Source organism: Ctenopharyngodon idella, chromosome 13 (genome assembly GCF_019924925.1).
Source record: "Ctenopharyngodon idella isolate HZGC_01 chromosome 13, HZGC01, whole genome shotgun sequence".
In the NCBI taxonomy this organism is placed as follows: domain Eukaryota; kingdom Metazoa; phylum Chordata; class Actinopteri; order Cypriniformes; family Xenocyprididae; genus Ctenopharyngodon; species Ctenopharyngodon idella.
In genome coordinates, this window is record NC_067232.1 from 3,314,625 (window position 1) to 3,328,048 (window position 13,424).

General features: G+C 37.4%; 1 protein-coding gene across 1 annotated transcript; it reads right to left on the reverse strand.

The window, feature by feature from the left end:
* On the reverse strand, positions 1-13,059 carry si:ch73-49p17.1 (protein LBH). The gene is made up of 4 exons (XM_051917663.1): positions 12,881-13,059; positions 4,479-4,563; positions 2,105-2,321; positions 1-1,931 (listed from the first exon to the last, which is right to left on the reverse strand). Exons 2-4 carry the CDS (start codon positions 4,560-4,562, stop codon positions 1,879-1,881), a joined length of 354 nt encoding a protein of 117 aa, XP_051773623.1. The 5' UTR covers position 4,563; positions 12,881-13,059; the 3' UTR covers positions 1-1,878.
* Between the last annotated feature and the right edge of the window lie 365 nt (positions 13,060-13,424).

Genomic DNA, 13,424 nt, shown 5'->3' on the forward strand with positions numbered 1-13,424 from the left:
TTATTTAATATTAATCTTTATTAACTTACCAAACAAACAAAAAAATGTGTGCATAAGAGCAAGTGTAATATCAAAATATCAGTTCATCTTTACTGCAAAATTTTATCGAGAATGAAGGCAATTGGACAAAAAAAAAAAAAAAAAAAAATCCGATCAGGTTTTTTCCCCCCAAAAGTTGTATTTTCTGGTTAATTATGTCAGTTTCATTATTCTAAATGTACTAAAAGTCACAACTTTCAATGCATGCTAATAAAAAAGATTGAAAAAAATCCTGATGGTGACACCTCTTATATGATAGTGATGGAGAGTGTTTTCAAAACAACACAAGCCTTTAGTCACGGGATTATGACAATATTACAGTAGACAAAATGCCATTTTAATATATAAACAGAGATACACATCAAGGCAGTTTCACAATGGGGATTTAAAAATATAATGTATGTTGTGAAGTGAATGGTTTAGAATCACATTATCAATATTACTATCTGAACTATTGCCGTTAACTAAATTTTTTTAATTTTTTTTTTGTAAAAAAATGTGACTGTACATGCAATACTAATCCAATCTCACAACCTAACTGTTTTACAAAGTGGTGATTTTGTATGAAAACACATTTTTTGAAAAAAGTAAGCTTGAAGATCCACCCTTAAACATAAACATCGCTGGAGCGTAAGCAGATTGTACATAAACGTATGAATGAGATCATACAAATAAGACACCGAATCGCCAAAGCGTAAAATAGTTACGAACTGTCAGTCATGATATTGGAGTTGGCCGTATTTCCCAACACGAATTGAAGTGTCATTCATGCCTGTAGTACAAACTGTTCAGAATGAGTTACCAAGGTGTCTGTTTAAATTCCTATAACCCTAAGAAAGAAAATATTAATAGCCAAGCTTGTCTTAGCAAACACAACTAATTAAAATCAGAAGTTGAATTAAGTTGTATAATAGGTAGTCTCTGTCTGTAGTCCAGTGTGGGACTTTGAAAATATTGTGTATGTGCACAAAAAACATAATTTCAAGTCTTCAGAAAGTCAGACAGGGCTTGGAGATATAAGGATGTCATTGTCCTCAGGATGATTGACAGGCAGACATGTTTGAAGTTCAGCAGCAGTCATTCCTCACAAGCTTCAGCCAGATGGTGTTGAGAGAGGATGGAGTCTCCTCACATAAAGTTTTCAGCCACTGAGCATGTTATGAATAATGTTCACATGAACAATCATTCTGAATATATATATATATATATATGGGCTTGTGGGATACATCAAAGTGAAAGGCATAACAACAAATCAAATAATATCTTGTTCTAGATTTGACGCGAAGTGTCCAAAACCATTGTGTATCTTGTGCTTATTATATGGCTCATTTATATACTTGATTCTGATGAGTAAATTACAACTTTCTGGTCATTAAAGCTAAATTATAATGCAATATTTGCCAGCTCTATTGTTCACTTAAGATAAAGGAACAGTTCTTTATACATTTATATAGAACATTATTTTGTACATTCAAATTGATCAACTTTAGGGGGCTCATACAATCCATTTTTTGTTGTGGCATCCAAATAAAACTCAGTATATTCTCAGACATATATAAAAATGTAGAAGATACTTAGCATAATTTCTGCATCAGAAAAAAAGATACAAACTAGGCCTTTAAATCTGAAAGCAATTTAAAGCCATTTTGAAAAGTACAAAAGACTTTCAAAATGTCTTTTTAAAGCCATGAATGTGTTATAAATGGTGCTCAGATATAGCATTGTGAGCGCTGATCTTATTCACACCACTTGTGTGTTTCTGCCTTTCTAAGTGTGAAAACTGTGTGAGAACTGAGACTTGTGATAATGACAGACTTGCGACAATGTCTTTATTAAATTTCAGTTATGCTCAGCTGCCCCTGATGTTTCCAGGCTGCTGCACTTGACTTCATCTGAGAGGGGAGGAAATGCACACATAGTCATTTATAAATTAACTACTCTAAACTGAAACATATAATCCGACTTCAGGCAGCATGTATTTAGTTGTTCCCCTTTAGACCATTGTACGAATAGTGTGGGTCAGTGTTAATAAACTGCATTTTTCCTAAATTATTTTCTTACACACCTGCACTCTGGCTGTGTGATATCTGGGTTTGTGACGCGGACATCGGTGTGATCTCTTCAGAGGGTGTGTGCGTATGGCTGGAAGGGTCTGTGGTTCTCAGGTCATCTGGGGGCCAACGTAACTCTCCGCTCTCCACCTCTCCCTCTGTGGGCTCCACTACGATGGAGGGCAGGCGCTTGGACAGCTTGGGGTGGCGCTCTTTTGTGTCTGGAAAAATCTGAAAATAGAAAATATTTTATCTTTGAGATAATGTGGATGTTATGTTTACCGACATAAAGAAACAGCTCACCTATATGGAAAAAGCTGTCATCATTTAATCACCTGCATTTTGTTCCAAACCTTTATGACTCTTTTTTTCCATGGAACACAAAGTGGAGTTTTTGAAGAATATCTTGGTTGTTGTTTTTTTTCTTTTCTTTTCATATAATGAAAGTGAAAGTTTACTAGGGCTGTCAAGCAACAAAATGACAAAACAACACCATGAAAGTGTCCATACTATAACTTTGTGTGATGAACAGGACAACATTTATGCCAATAATATCTTAAATTCCTGGTTATTTATCACACAGAGCTATTGTATGATATGGAGTAGGCCTAATTTTATTTCACTTTCATTATATGGAAAAGATCATGCAGGTTGTTCTTCAAAAATGCAAGAAGGTAATTTGAACTAGGGCTGCAACAACTAACCGATAAAATCGATCATGAAAATCGTTGACAACGAATGTCATTATCGATTAGTCGCGTCTGCCAACCGTGGACGGAAAACCGTCGCGTCAAATTAAAGCACTGAGTAACACATTTCTATGGACAAAATGCATCTAAAAATAGTGGAGGAAACCGAGTGAGCTGCTGCAGGAAAGGTACGTGATTCAAGCTGCCTAAAACATGGTAGTTCTTTATTTTAAGCTTTAAAGGGTTAGTTCACCCAAAAATGAAAATTCTGTCATTAATTACTCACCCTCGTGCCGTTTTACACCCGTAAGACCTTCGTTGATCTTCGGAACACAAATTAAGATATTTTTGTTTAAATCCGATGGCTCAGTGAGGCCTGCATAGCCAGCAATGACATTTCCTCTGTCAAGATCCATTAATGTACTAAAAACATATTTAAAGCAGTTCATGTGAGTACAGTGGTTCAATATTAATATTATAAAGCGACGAGAATATTTTTGGTGCGCCAAAAAAATAAAAAATAAATAACGAATTATTTAGTGATGGCCGATTTCAAAACACTGCTTCAGGAAGCTTCGGAGCATTATGAATCAGCGTGTCGAATCCGCAGTTCGGAGCGCCAAAGTCACGTGATTTCAGCATGTTGGCGGTTTGACACGCGATCCGAATCATGATTCGACATAACGCTCCGAATCTTCCTGAACATGTACATGTACTGTACTCACATGAACTGATTCAAATATGTTTTTAGTACATTAATGGATCGTGAGAGAGGAAATATCATTGCTCCCTATGTAGGCCTCACGGAGCCATCGGATTTAAACAAAAATATATCAATTTGTGTTCCGAAGATTAACGAATGTCTTACGGGTCTGGAACGGCATGAGCGTGAGTAATAAATGACAGAATTTTCATTTTTGGGTGAACTAACCCTTTAAACTAGGCCCTGCATTAGCATAATGTGTAACATGGCTTGCCCTGTCAGGCGCTTTGACAGATGCGTGTGCTGTTTAATGTGTGATATGTTTCCTCAGCGCAAAACTTTCATTTTACGGTTATATCCTTATCTGTAAGTGTCACAAACTTCAGACTTTGGCGCATGCACGTTAAACAGACGGGATGCATTAGACTTGAGGGAGACAATTAATATTCAGCACAAATATATTCATTTTGCTGAAATATCTGTTGTTGGACTTTAATTTTAGGTTTAAATGTCAACATGTATAGGATAAAGAAATGACAGTAACAGGTTACTGTGTTCAGAGGGAATGTGTGTGTTCCTGCAGAACATTCCTCTTATCTTTATTATTATCTTCATTTTTAATGTAGGGATTTAAACTGTCCTTTTGCATTATGTTTTCATAGCATTCAGTTGGCACATTTGTTTGAAGGACAGCATTGGGCAGGATGTGGAAAAGTGCATTTTGTCAATAAAATTTAAAAAAAAGAAAATTAGGCTTTTTTATCCGATTAATCAAATATTTGACCAACTAATCGATTATCAAAATAATCGTTAGTTGCAACCCTAGTTTGAATGACACAAGGTTGAGTAAATGATGACAATTATCTTTAAAGATTTTGTGAATACTGTGTAATCAGTTGACAGTTTAATTGAGAGATCAGATGGCACTGAAGGAACTGATCAGCTTGGGGTCTTGGGATGAAATGACTAATGAAAAGACTCGGATGAGACACCAACCTGAAAGGAAACGCCTTGCTCTCCGGTGTCATTCATAGTGAAGTCTTCTCGACTGTGTTCTGAGTTGTTCATTATATCTGTCATTCTAATAAGAAAATGAATCATAAATTAGCCTATATTATATATAGTATCCATTATCTTTTTTACCAGTTTCACTTCTGTATTATACAAAGAAATGCATGCTGATGAATAAAAGAGGAAAATGAAGTATCTACAATCATGGCTTGGTTCACAGGGAGAGTAGCGAATACAAGTGCAAGCAGTACTTTTATTAATAGAAAGTAACAACACTCAGCAATAGTTGGAGAACCAAAAACCACATAATACTGATGAGAACACAGAGCTGAACCAAACAGGGGAGTATAAATACACATGATAATGAGGGGTAAAATAAGGCACAGTTGGAACTGACCAATCAACTAATAAGTAACCAGAGCAAACAATGACAAAGGGACTCAAAACAGGTAAAAGAAACTATACTCAGGGAACCCCAAAACAGACATCTGTCAGACATGTGACATCTATGGCAATCAAAAAATAAATATTCTTAAAAGAAAGCCTAAACTACTGCTCAAAAGTTTATGGCCTGTAAGATAATGTTTAAAAGAAGTATCTTATTCCAAGGCTGTATTTATTTGATAAAAATACAATAAAAACAGTAATATTGTGAAATATTAAAATTTCAAATAACTGATTTCTATTTTTTTTTTTTTTTTTTTTTTTTTTAAATAATGTTATTTATTCCTGTGATGGAAAAGCTGAATGTGTGGCAGCCATTACTCCAGTCTTCAATGTCACATGATCCTTCATAAATCATTCTAATATGCTGATTTTCTGCTCAAGAAAAAAAATTCTGTAAACTAATTCCAGTATACATTAATACACCAATACGTAACCTTTGCTGAGAACTATTAAAGGAATAGTTCACCCCAAAACAATCATTTTCGGATGTCATTTCAATCCTGCCTTTTTTTCTACCATGGAACACAAAAGGAGATCTTAATCATATGACAAGGAAAAACCAATTTGCTGATGCTTTTGGCATCAAAAATGTCATTTCTGAACTGAACATAAGTGAAGGGAATATTATTAATGAAATACAATAAATAATCAATGAAAAACTATTTTAATTGATCCATATGGCTCTTACACTATAAGTGTTAGGATGGCTTCAGATTACTTGGAATATTTAGCACGTATGGAACTGCTTTTATGGTGATTTTTTTTTTTTTTTTTTTTTTAATTCATGCTCCAACATGTCAGTTGCAGCATTTGCATGTTTGTTCAGTCTGTGATCCCTAAAAAATCCCTTCCTGACTCCCTTTCAAACTGACATGGTTTTAACAGCATGCACACAACCAAACACACCAGTTATACTTTGCTCCAGGCTTTGACTGCAGTGTGACAGGGTGTCTGCAAAAACGAAGAGTGGTAAAATAATGAAACAGTCCTCTATCCTTTTCATTCAGATTGATGGCGGTCTGAAGGACTCATCCCTGTTTGCAGTCTGTTCAACAGACAAAAGTCATAGTCGAATGCTGAAGGATAATAAAACTGTACCACCCACATGCACACTCAAATCCTGTTCAATTATTCAGCAGTTAAAGGCTGGATACAAAGACCTATAAAACTATTAATGTTATTTTGACAATGAAACCAAAATTGATCAAATTGCTAAGGCAGTGCCTAGTGTTGTTATTGCTAACTGAAAATAAAACTATTAAAAGCAATTGTTGGTAATTGAAATAAAGCTGAAATAAAATAGTAGAAATATTAGATGAAAAACATCTCGGGTTATGACCGTAACGAGACGCTGCATCTGAATGTTGGCACTTTGGGAACGTTTCCGCATGACTGTTATCTGAAGCACGTGTGAAACAGTGCCAATTCTAAGACACTCAGGCATGCAGGAAGTATGGCAAGGAGACACAGTCTCTCCTTCCCAACTCAGGGAACCGGGGTTACAGTTGTTACCTGAGACGTTCCCTTTTGAGGGAATAGTACGTTGTGTCTGAATAGTACAGTAATGCCTTAGAAGAGGCCAAACCCCTAGTAGAGGTGGCTCTGATGCCTAGAGGTGAAGGTATTCCACGCACACCATAGGCCTGAGAGATAGCCTGCACAATCCATTGTGCAACACATTGCTTGGAAGCCTCAGCCATGTCACATGTCATCCAGCTTCAAGGGTGCTGGAGGTGTGAGGGCAAACCAGAGCGGACAGTGTTTCGAATTCTCTGAAGCAAACAGATCCACATCCTCTCTGCCGAACCTCTGCCAGATTGACTCCACCACCTTTGGGTGAAATCTCCATTTCCCCGGGCCTCAGCCCCTGCCTCGACAGGATGTTTGCTCCCTGATTCAGGTACCCGGGTATGTAGACTGGGTCGAGAGCAGGATCTGGCATGCCAGTCTAGAAACAGGGCATGAACACAGATTACACTGGTGATTTATATATGAGACTACCGATGTGTTGTCTGATTGGACAATCTGGGAGGAAGTATTTCAGAGCCAGAAATACAGCACTCATCTCCAGGCAATTTATGTGCCATGAAAGATGGTGACCTCTCCACAGACCCTGACCTGAGCCGCCGTCTAGGATCGCACCCCAGCCCATAAGGGGAGCATCTGTTGTTAGCATTTTGCGACAACACAATGCCCCCAACACAGGACCTTGGGCCAAAAACCAAGGCTTGTTCAACATCACTAGGGTACATAAGTATCTGCATGTAACCATGATAATATGAAAAGAGTTGCCACTTGGGGAAAACCCCTTGGTCTTGAGCCACCACTGCAATGGTCTCATTTACAAAAAGCCCAAAGGTATGATGTTGGACGCAGCTGCCATGAATTCCAACAGTCTCTGAAACTGTTTGACATTGATGGAACTGAAACTGTTGACCTGATCTTGCCCATGGCCATGAGAATCGACTCTATCCATGCAGGGGACAAATGTGCCTGCATTGTGGTAGAATTCCACAATCTCTGTACTGGAGAAAGCACACTCTTCTTGGAGTTCAGACAAAAACTAAACTCAAGCACCTCATCTGAGTTAGAACTGGGGTTAACAGACAGATTTCCCGATTTCCAGTGTGAGCAATTGGGGCATCCAAAAGGAAAGCCTTATCTTTCTCCTTTATGGACAATAGATTGAGCCACAGGTGCCTCTCTGTGACAACCATTGCAGCCATCGAATGGCCAATAGAGCGGGTCATCTACATTTACATTTAGTCATTTAGCAGACGCGTTTCTCCAAAGCGACTTACAAATGAGAATAGTAGAAGCAATCAAATCAACATGAGTACAACAGTATGTAAGTGCTGTGTCAAGTCACAGTTTCATCAGTAAAGTGCTCGTAGCAAGGTTGGGGTTATTTTTTTATTTATTTATTTTTTTTTAAATATATACGCAAATAGATGGAGAAAGAATAGAAAAATCGAAAAAAGAAAAGTAAAATATAAATAAGAAAAGTGCTATATTACTGGGTCAAGTGTTGACGAAAAAGATATGTCTTTAGCAGTTTTTTGAAAATGGCTAAAGACTCAGCTGCTCGGATAGAGCGTGGTAGGTCATTCCACCAACCAGGAACAGACCAGGAGAAGGTCCATGAGAGTGATTTTGTGCCCCTCTGGGATGGCACCACAAGACGCCGTTCACTTGCAGAACGCAAGCTTCTGGAGGGCGCATAAGTCTGAAGTAGTGGGTTTAGGTATAGTGGTGCAGAGCCAGTGAATGTTCTGTAGGCAAACATTAGAGCCTTGAATTGGATGCGAGCAGCAATTGGCAGCCAATGCAAACTGATGAAGAGAGGTGTGACATGCGCTCTCTTCGGTTCGTTAAAGACCAGTCTTGCTGCAGCATTCTGGATCAGTTGTAGAGGCTTGACAGTGCATGCTGGAAGGCCTGCCAAGAGAGCATTACAATAGTCCAGTCTGGATAGAACAAGAGCTTGGACAAGAATTTGTGTGGAAAGTTCCGATAGGAAGGGTCTAATCTTCCTAATGTTGTACAGAGCAAATCTGCAGGACCGGGCCGTTGTAGCGATGTGATCTGTAAAGCTTAAACAATCATCCATCACCTGGCCGTCCTGGAAGGAGTTATGGTTGACGACCCAAGTTGAATGGAAAGGTTATGATGAAGTGTTGAGTTGGCACCGACCACAAGCAGTTCCGTTTTTGCAAGGTTGAGTTGAAGGTGGTGGTCCTTCATCCAGGCAGAAATGGCTGTCAGGCAGACTGCGATGCGACCAGCAACTGTCGGATAATCTGGTTTGAATGAGAGGTAGAGTTGTGTGTCATCAGCATAACAGTGATAGGAAAAACCATGTTCCTGAATGACAGATCCTAGTGATGACATGTAGATGGAGAAGAGAAGTGCAGTCCTAATCTTCGCGGTACTTATTTAGACCGCTATGGAAACGCAGACAGCAACAGGTCTGGGGGGGGGGAGTTCTTGGGACAAATTGTTCTGGGTAATTTCGGTGGAAACGAGGCTATAGAGAGCCGTTCACAATGCAAGTAGCCAGCTCCCTCGAGAGCTGACTGTGCATGCACCTCTCCCAAACAAACGACATCAAAATTGTGTGCGTCACCAGCCGTGATGTAGCGTGGACACAGAGACACACACATTTACACACATTCACACACAATTGTTTGTTCCCCATTTTAACTTCCCAACCTTGTTGGACAGACAACAATAGCCCTTTCACAAATGGCGAACTTCTTGTGCACTTGTGGTTTTGTGACTGTAGGGTGTCCCATTTGATTCAGAGACCCGCCACATGGAAGCGTTCCCATCACGTCAACATTCGGCATTGAGTTCTCTGGAAAAGGAACTTAAACTTAGAAATAAACTTTATTAAAAATAAAAAATTCAAGCTAAATGGAATATTAAAAAAAACTAAAAGTAATAAAAATGAAAAGTGAAAATATGAAAATAAAAGCTAATTCAAAATATAAAGTATACTATAATAGTGTATGTATATATATATTTTATTAGGGGTGTAACGTATTCGTCCCGTACTGTCACGGTACAGATATCATGGAGTAGCCAGTAGCCTATATGCTGAGTGCTTGTAAAACGGAAGGCTGCATCCTACTGATACCGCATCCTTCCTAGTCCAGTCCTTTCTGAGGCTTGTAGGCTAGTGTCCTCCTCAGCATTAAACACTAGAATGAGACGGTCCATTAAGTGTGCATGGCTATGTCATCTAAAATGTTCTTCAAAAGAGGCCGAATGAAGAATGCGAAACAAAGGCTGCCTTCCAAGGATCGTTCAAAATGAGATGGCCTTCAGTGACGTTTAATGATGTGGCAGCCGAGATATGTAGCCTTTGTAGGATGCAGCCTTGCGTTTTAGAATCACCAGCTGAGTTTCGATTAAATTTTGTGACGCGCTCCACAAGCTTCACAGAAAGGAAACCGGGATGGCAGAAAGCAGCATCCTGTTTGTTTTCTTTATTTTACAAAAATACATTTTGTTTTTAAGTGAGTGTACACAAATAAAAATAGACGCTTTACAGTTTTGAATGATGTCTTACTCTTATCTGTATGACCATAAATAACTGAGTATTTTAAGTTGTTTCCACTGTTATAATGAGAGAAAAACATTTGGCATTGTGCTGATTTGTGTGGTGTAAGTCTCACTACTATAGTCCAGTGATGAAATATGCGTGTCCTGGAAATGGTAATCCTCAGATGCCGCTTCACTCGCTGTCATGGAAAGGTGAAGTAGGCTTTTTTTACTCCTCCTTGCTCATCTTTCTGTGATTTCTTAAAAAAAGCGTAATATTAAACTTTGTGCATCCGCCATTCTCACCACATGTTAATGAACTCTCACATGCAAAGAAAATGACAGTGTAGGCTACACACAACACATTAATCAAACCAATAATTTCGAAAACAGCTGTTGCATTTTACCGCACAGCATTGGGGAATCTATCAATTAGAGTATAATTTTTTTATTTTTAGTGCTTTAGTGCCACTAAAGGAGGCTGTACTGTACCAACTACCTCAGGGGGGACTAAATGCTGGTGGTTTAATTTGCACTAGTCTCTGTTCAAAATAAATGAAAAGAAACCTAGTATTGGGGATTTGATGCTTTTTCCCGTTGTACCGAACTCATATCGATCCGTGATCCCAAAACCGAGGAATGTACCGAACCGTGACTACTGTGTACCGTTACACCCCTAAAATATATATATATATATATATATATATATATATAATATATACGCAAAATATTACACAAAGTAATGGTTAAACAATTACAAAAATCTTATTCATTTTATGACTTTAAAGTGTATTCTTGTTTAACATTTAATTCTTTGAGATGAGCTTGCATCAGTAGTCACAAACCGTAAATAAATGAGTAAACTGCGTAAAATAAATGCGATTGAAATAATATAATTTATCATAAATGCAACAAAATCAACCAATTAATACCATGAATTCAGTATTAGATTAAATAAGGATTTTTATTTATTTGTATGTCTGTAAAGTTGCTGAGACATAAATAATTTAGAGGCTGTCAGTATGGTATGTTTCAGTGTCAATGCAAAAGACAAGTAATGTGGTAGAAACACACTTTACGAACAAATATGAATTCTCATGAGATCTCATTTATTTTTATATATATAGGATTCAGAACCCCCAGCCACTAAAGAGAAAAAGGGGAACCTGTTGTGTGTGACTGGGGAGTTCTGGGTGAACTGTCACAAAGAGTGTGGTAAGATGCTCTTCCTGTAATGGGCTTCATTAGTTGCTATAACTGTATATTGCTAAGTTTCTAGATGAGAAAGTGCAAAATGAGAAAATTAAACAGATTTCTGTGGGATGTTAGAAAAATGTTACCAGGGAACCAGTATTAGGAGCATGCTAAGCAACTGTTTGAGTATTGTTTTGGTCTTTGTCAAAGAATTGTGAGGCTGTTGAATATAGTGTTCTACATAACATTGTGGTGTAATTAGAATAACACTGACAGATACTCTTAGTTAGAACTGTCCTTTAATTATGGCTTTGCTTAAGGCGAATATTGAGGCAGCTCAACTCGAGGTCTTTAAAACAGACATACACGCTATAAAGTATAGTCAAACTTTAACATTGATGCGTGAGGTCCGTGGGTGTCTTTGTGTGTACACATGAATGCACGTGTGCTTGTATTAATGCCCGTAAGCAAGGGTGGAATTTACAAGAAATTACATTGATATCATTTTAATTCAGTGGCAAAAGCCTCTGGCTGCCAGATGATTTTTGGACTGCAAGCACAGACGTCACCATACATGCCAAATCATGTCTAGGCCTTTTTTGAGTTCACTGAGAGCAACTATTTTATGATTATTATTTTGACAGATTATAATCATGAAGGAAAAGAAAGGCTTCCTGGATTTTAAAGGTTCACTCCTACAGGTGAACTGTTCAAGGTGTTACAAAATTCTAATCTCAGCTTTTACCAATCACAGATTTAGATTTGATGGCCATGCCTTGACATGGTAGCCTTTTTCATTTGATATTTTAATTATTATTTTATTTCGCAATATAGCTATGCTTTGATATAAATAAACAAACAGAATTGACAGTTTTATAGATAATTTAGCCATAACTAGCCTAGTGTTCAAAGTCCTGACATTAAGTGTCATGACACTTTTAATAATCAATTGTTTACTATACAAAACCATGATAACAGGGTTGACTATTTAAAATGGTCTCCTACTGACATATCCTGGAAGGATGTTGTCATTTAGTCAGTTTTTTTTTCCCTCCAAGTCTTTTTAATAAAGCCTAAAAATTAACAAATATATAAATACAAAATATTCATATTCATTGCGCAAATTTGCTAATATTACAACAAGGAGAAGTTAGAAACACGTAGTTGGGGACTGACCAAACTACATTTATGAATCAAGACAACAGAAAAAATAAATAAAAATAAAATAAAGTTAATGGATTTTACTAATGTGTTATCTGAACATGGCTATTCCTAGGCATAGTTTAAAAGTTAAGTCATCATTTCACTGTTAAAGTCATTAACATAAAAAATATTTGAGAGACACATAAAGCTCCCTTATAATGGAATGCCTCATAAAAATGTTTCATAGCGTGTATATGCAACTCCATCGAAAGGCAAATGTGGTGTAAAGACAATAGCACGCATATAGATAACAAAATCATCAAAAAGGTACCTAATTTAATTTAGTCAAAGATTTCGGCTTTTCATCAATACACCAGACATTTGTATAAGCAATTAATTATAATAAATTATATGCACATCTAAATATACTGTTGAACCTTTAAGTTTTGCAGCAATAAATCTTACATGGTTTCCTGAGACTGAATACTACTCAAGCTTTCTTCGTAACACTTTATTTTAAATATGCAATGTACCACCATATTATACATGTCAAATACCTTTATTTTGTCCCCTTCTCTTCTTGAAGTGCAAGGAATTTTATTATATTGAGTATATCCTCCCGTTAAACTCTCACACAGCTTCCGTTGACATCAGTCCGTCCAGTTCGAGCGGAAAGTTACTGTTGAATGCTGTCATAGTGCTTGTGCTCATCTTACCACCGTCATTCATTTACATGTTGAGAGCTGCATGCATGCAACATGAATCGCTGTACGATTGGTTATGAGAAGCACGCACCCACATCGTCATCACAGCCTGTTTGTTCATGTAATTTTCAGGATCTCTGATTCCAGATGATGATTATTACGCAAGTGTTTGGGTGCGTTTAGAGACCTGCACTACTGAACCAGATTATTAGAAGCAACGGGGTACAGAGAGAGAGAGAAAAAGTTTCTATGAAATATTCTTATACCTAATGTTACTGGTTAACATAGTAAAGCTTTAGTTTTCTTTAATATATTTTAAAGCTTGTCTGGTTGAAGGAAGATAGACACTGTTGAAACTCTTTTCTGACGTTGTTGGTTGTGGATCGCTGATGCCCCC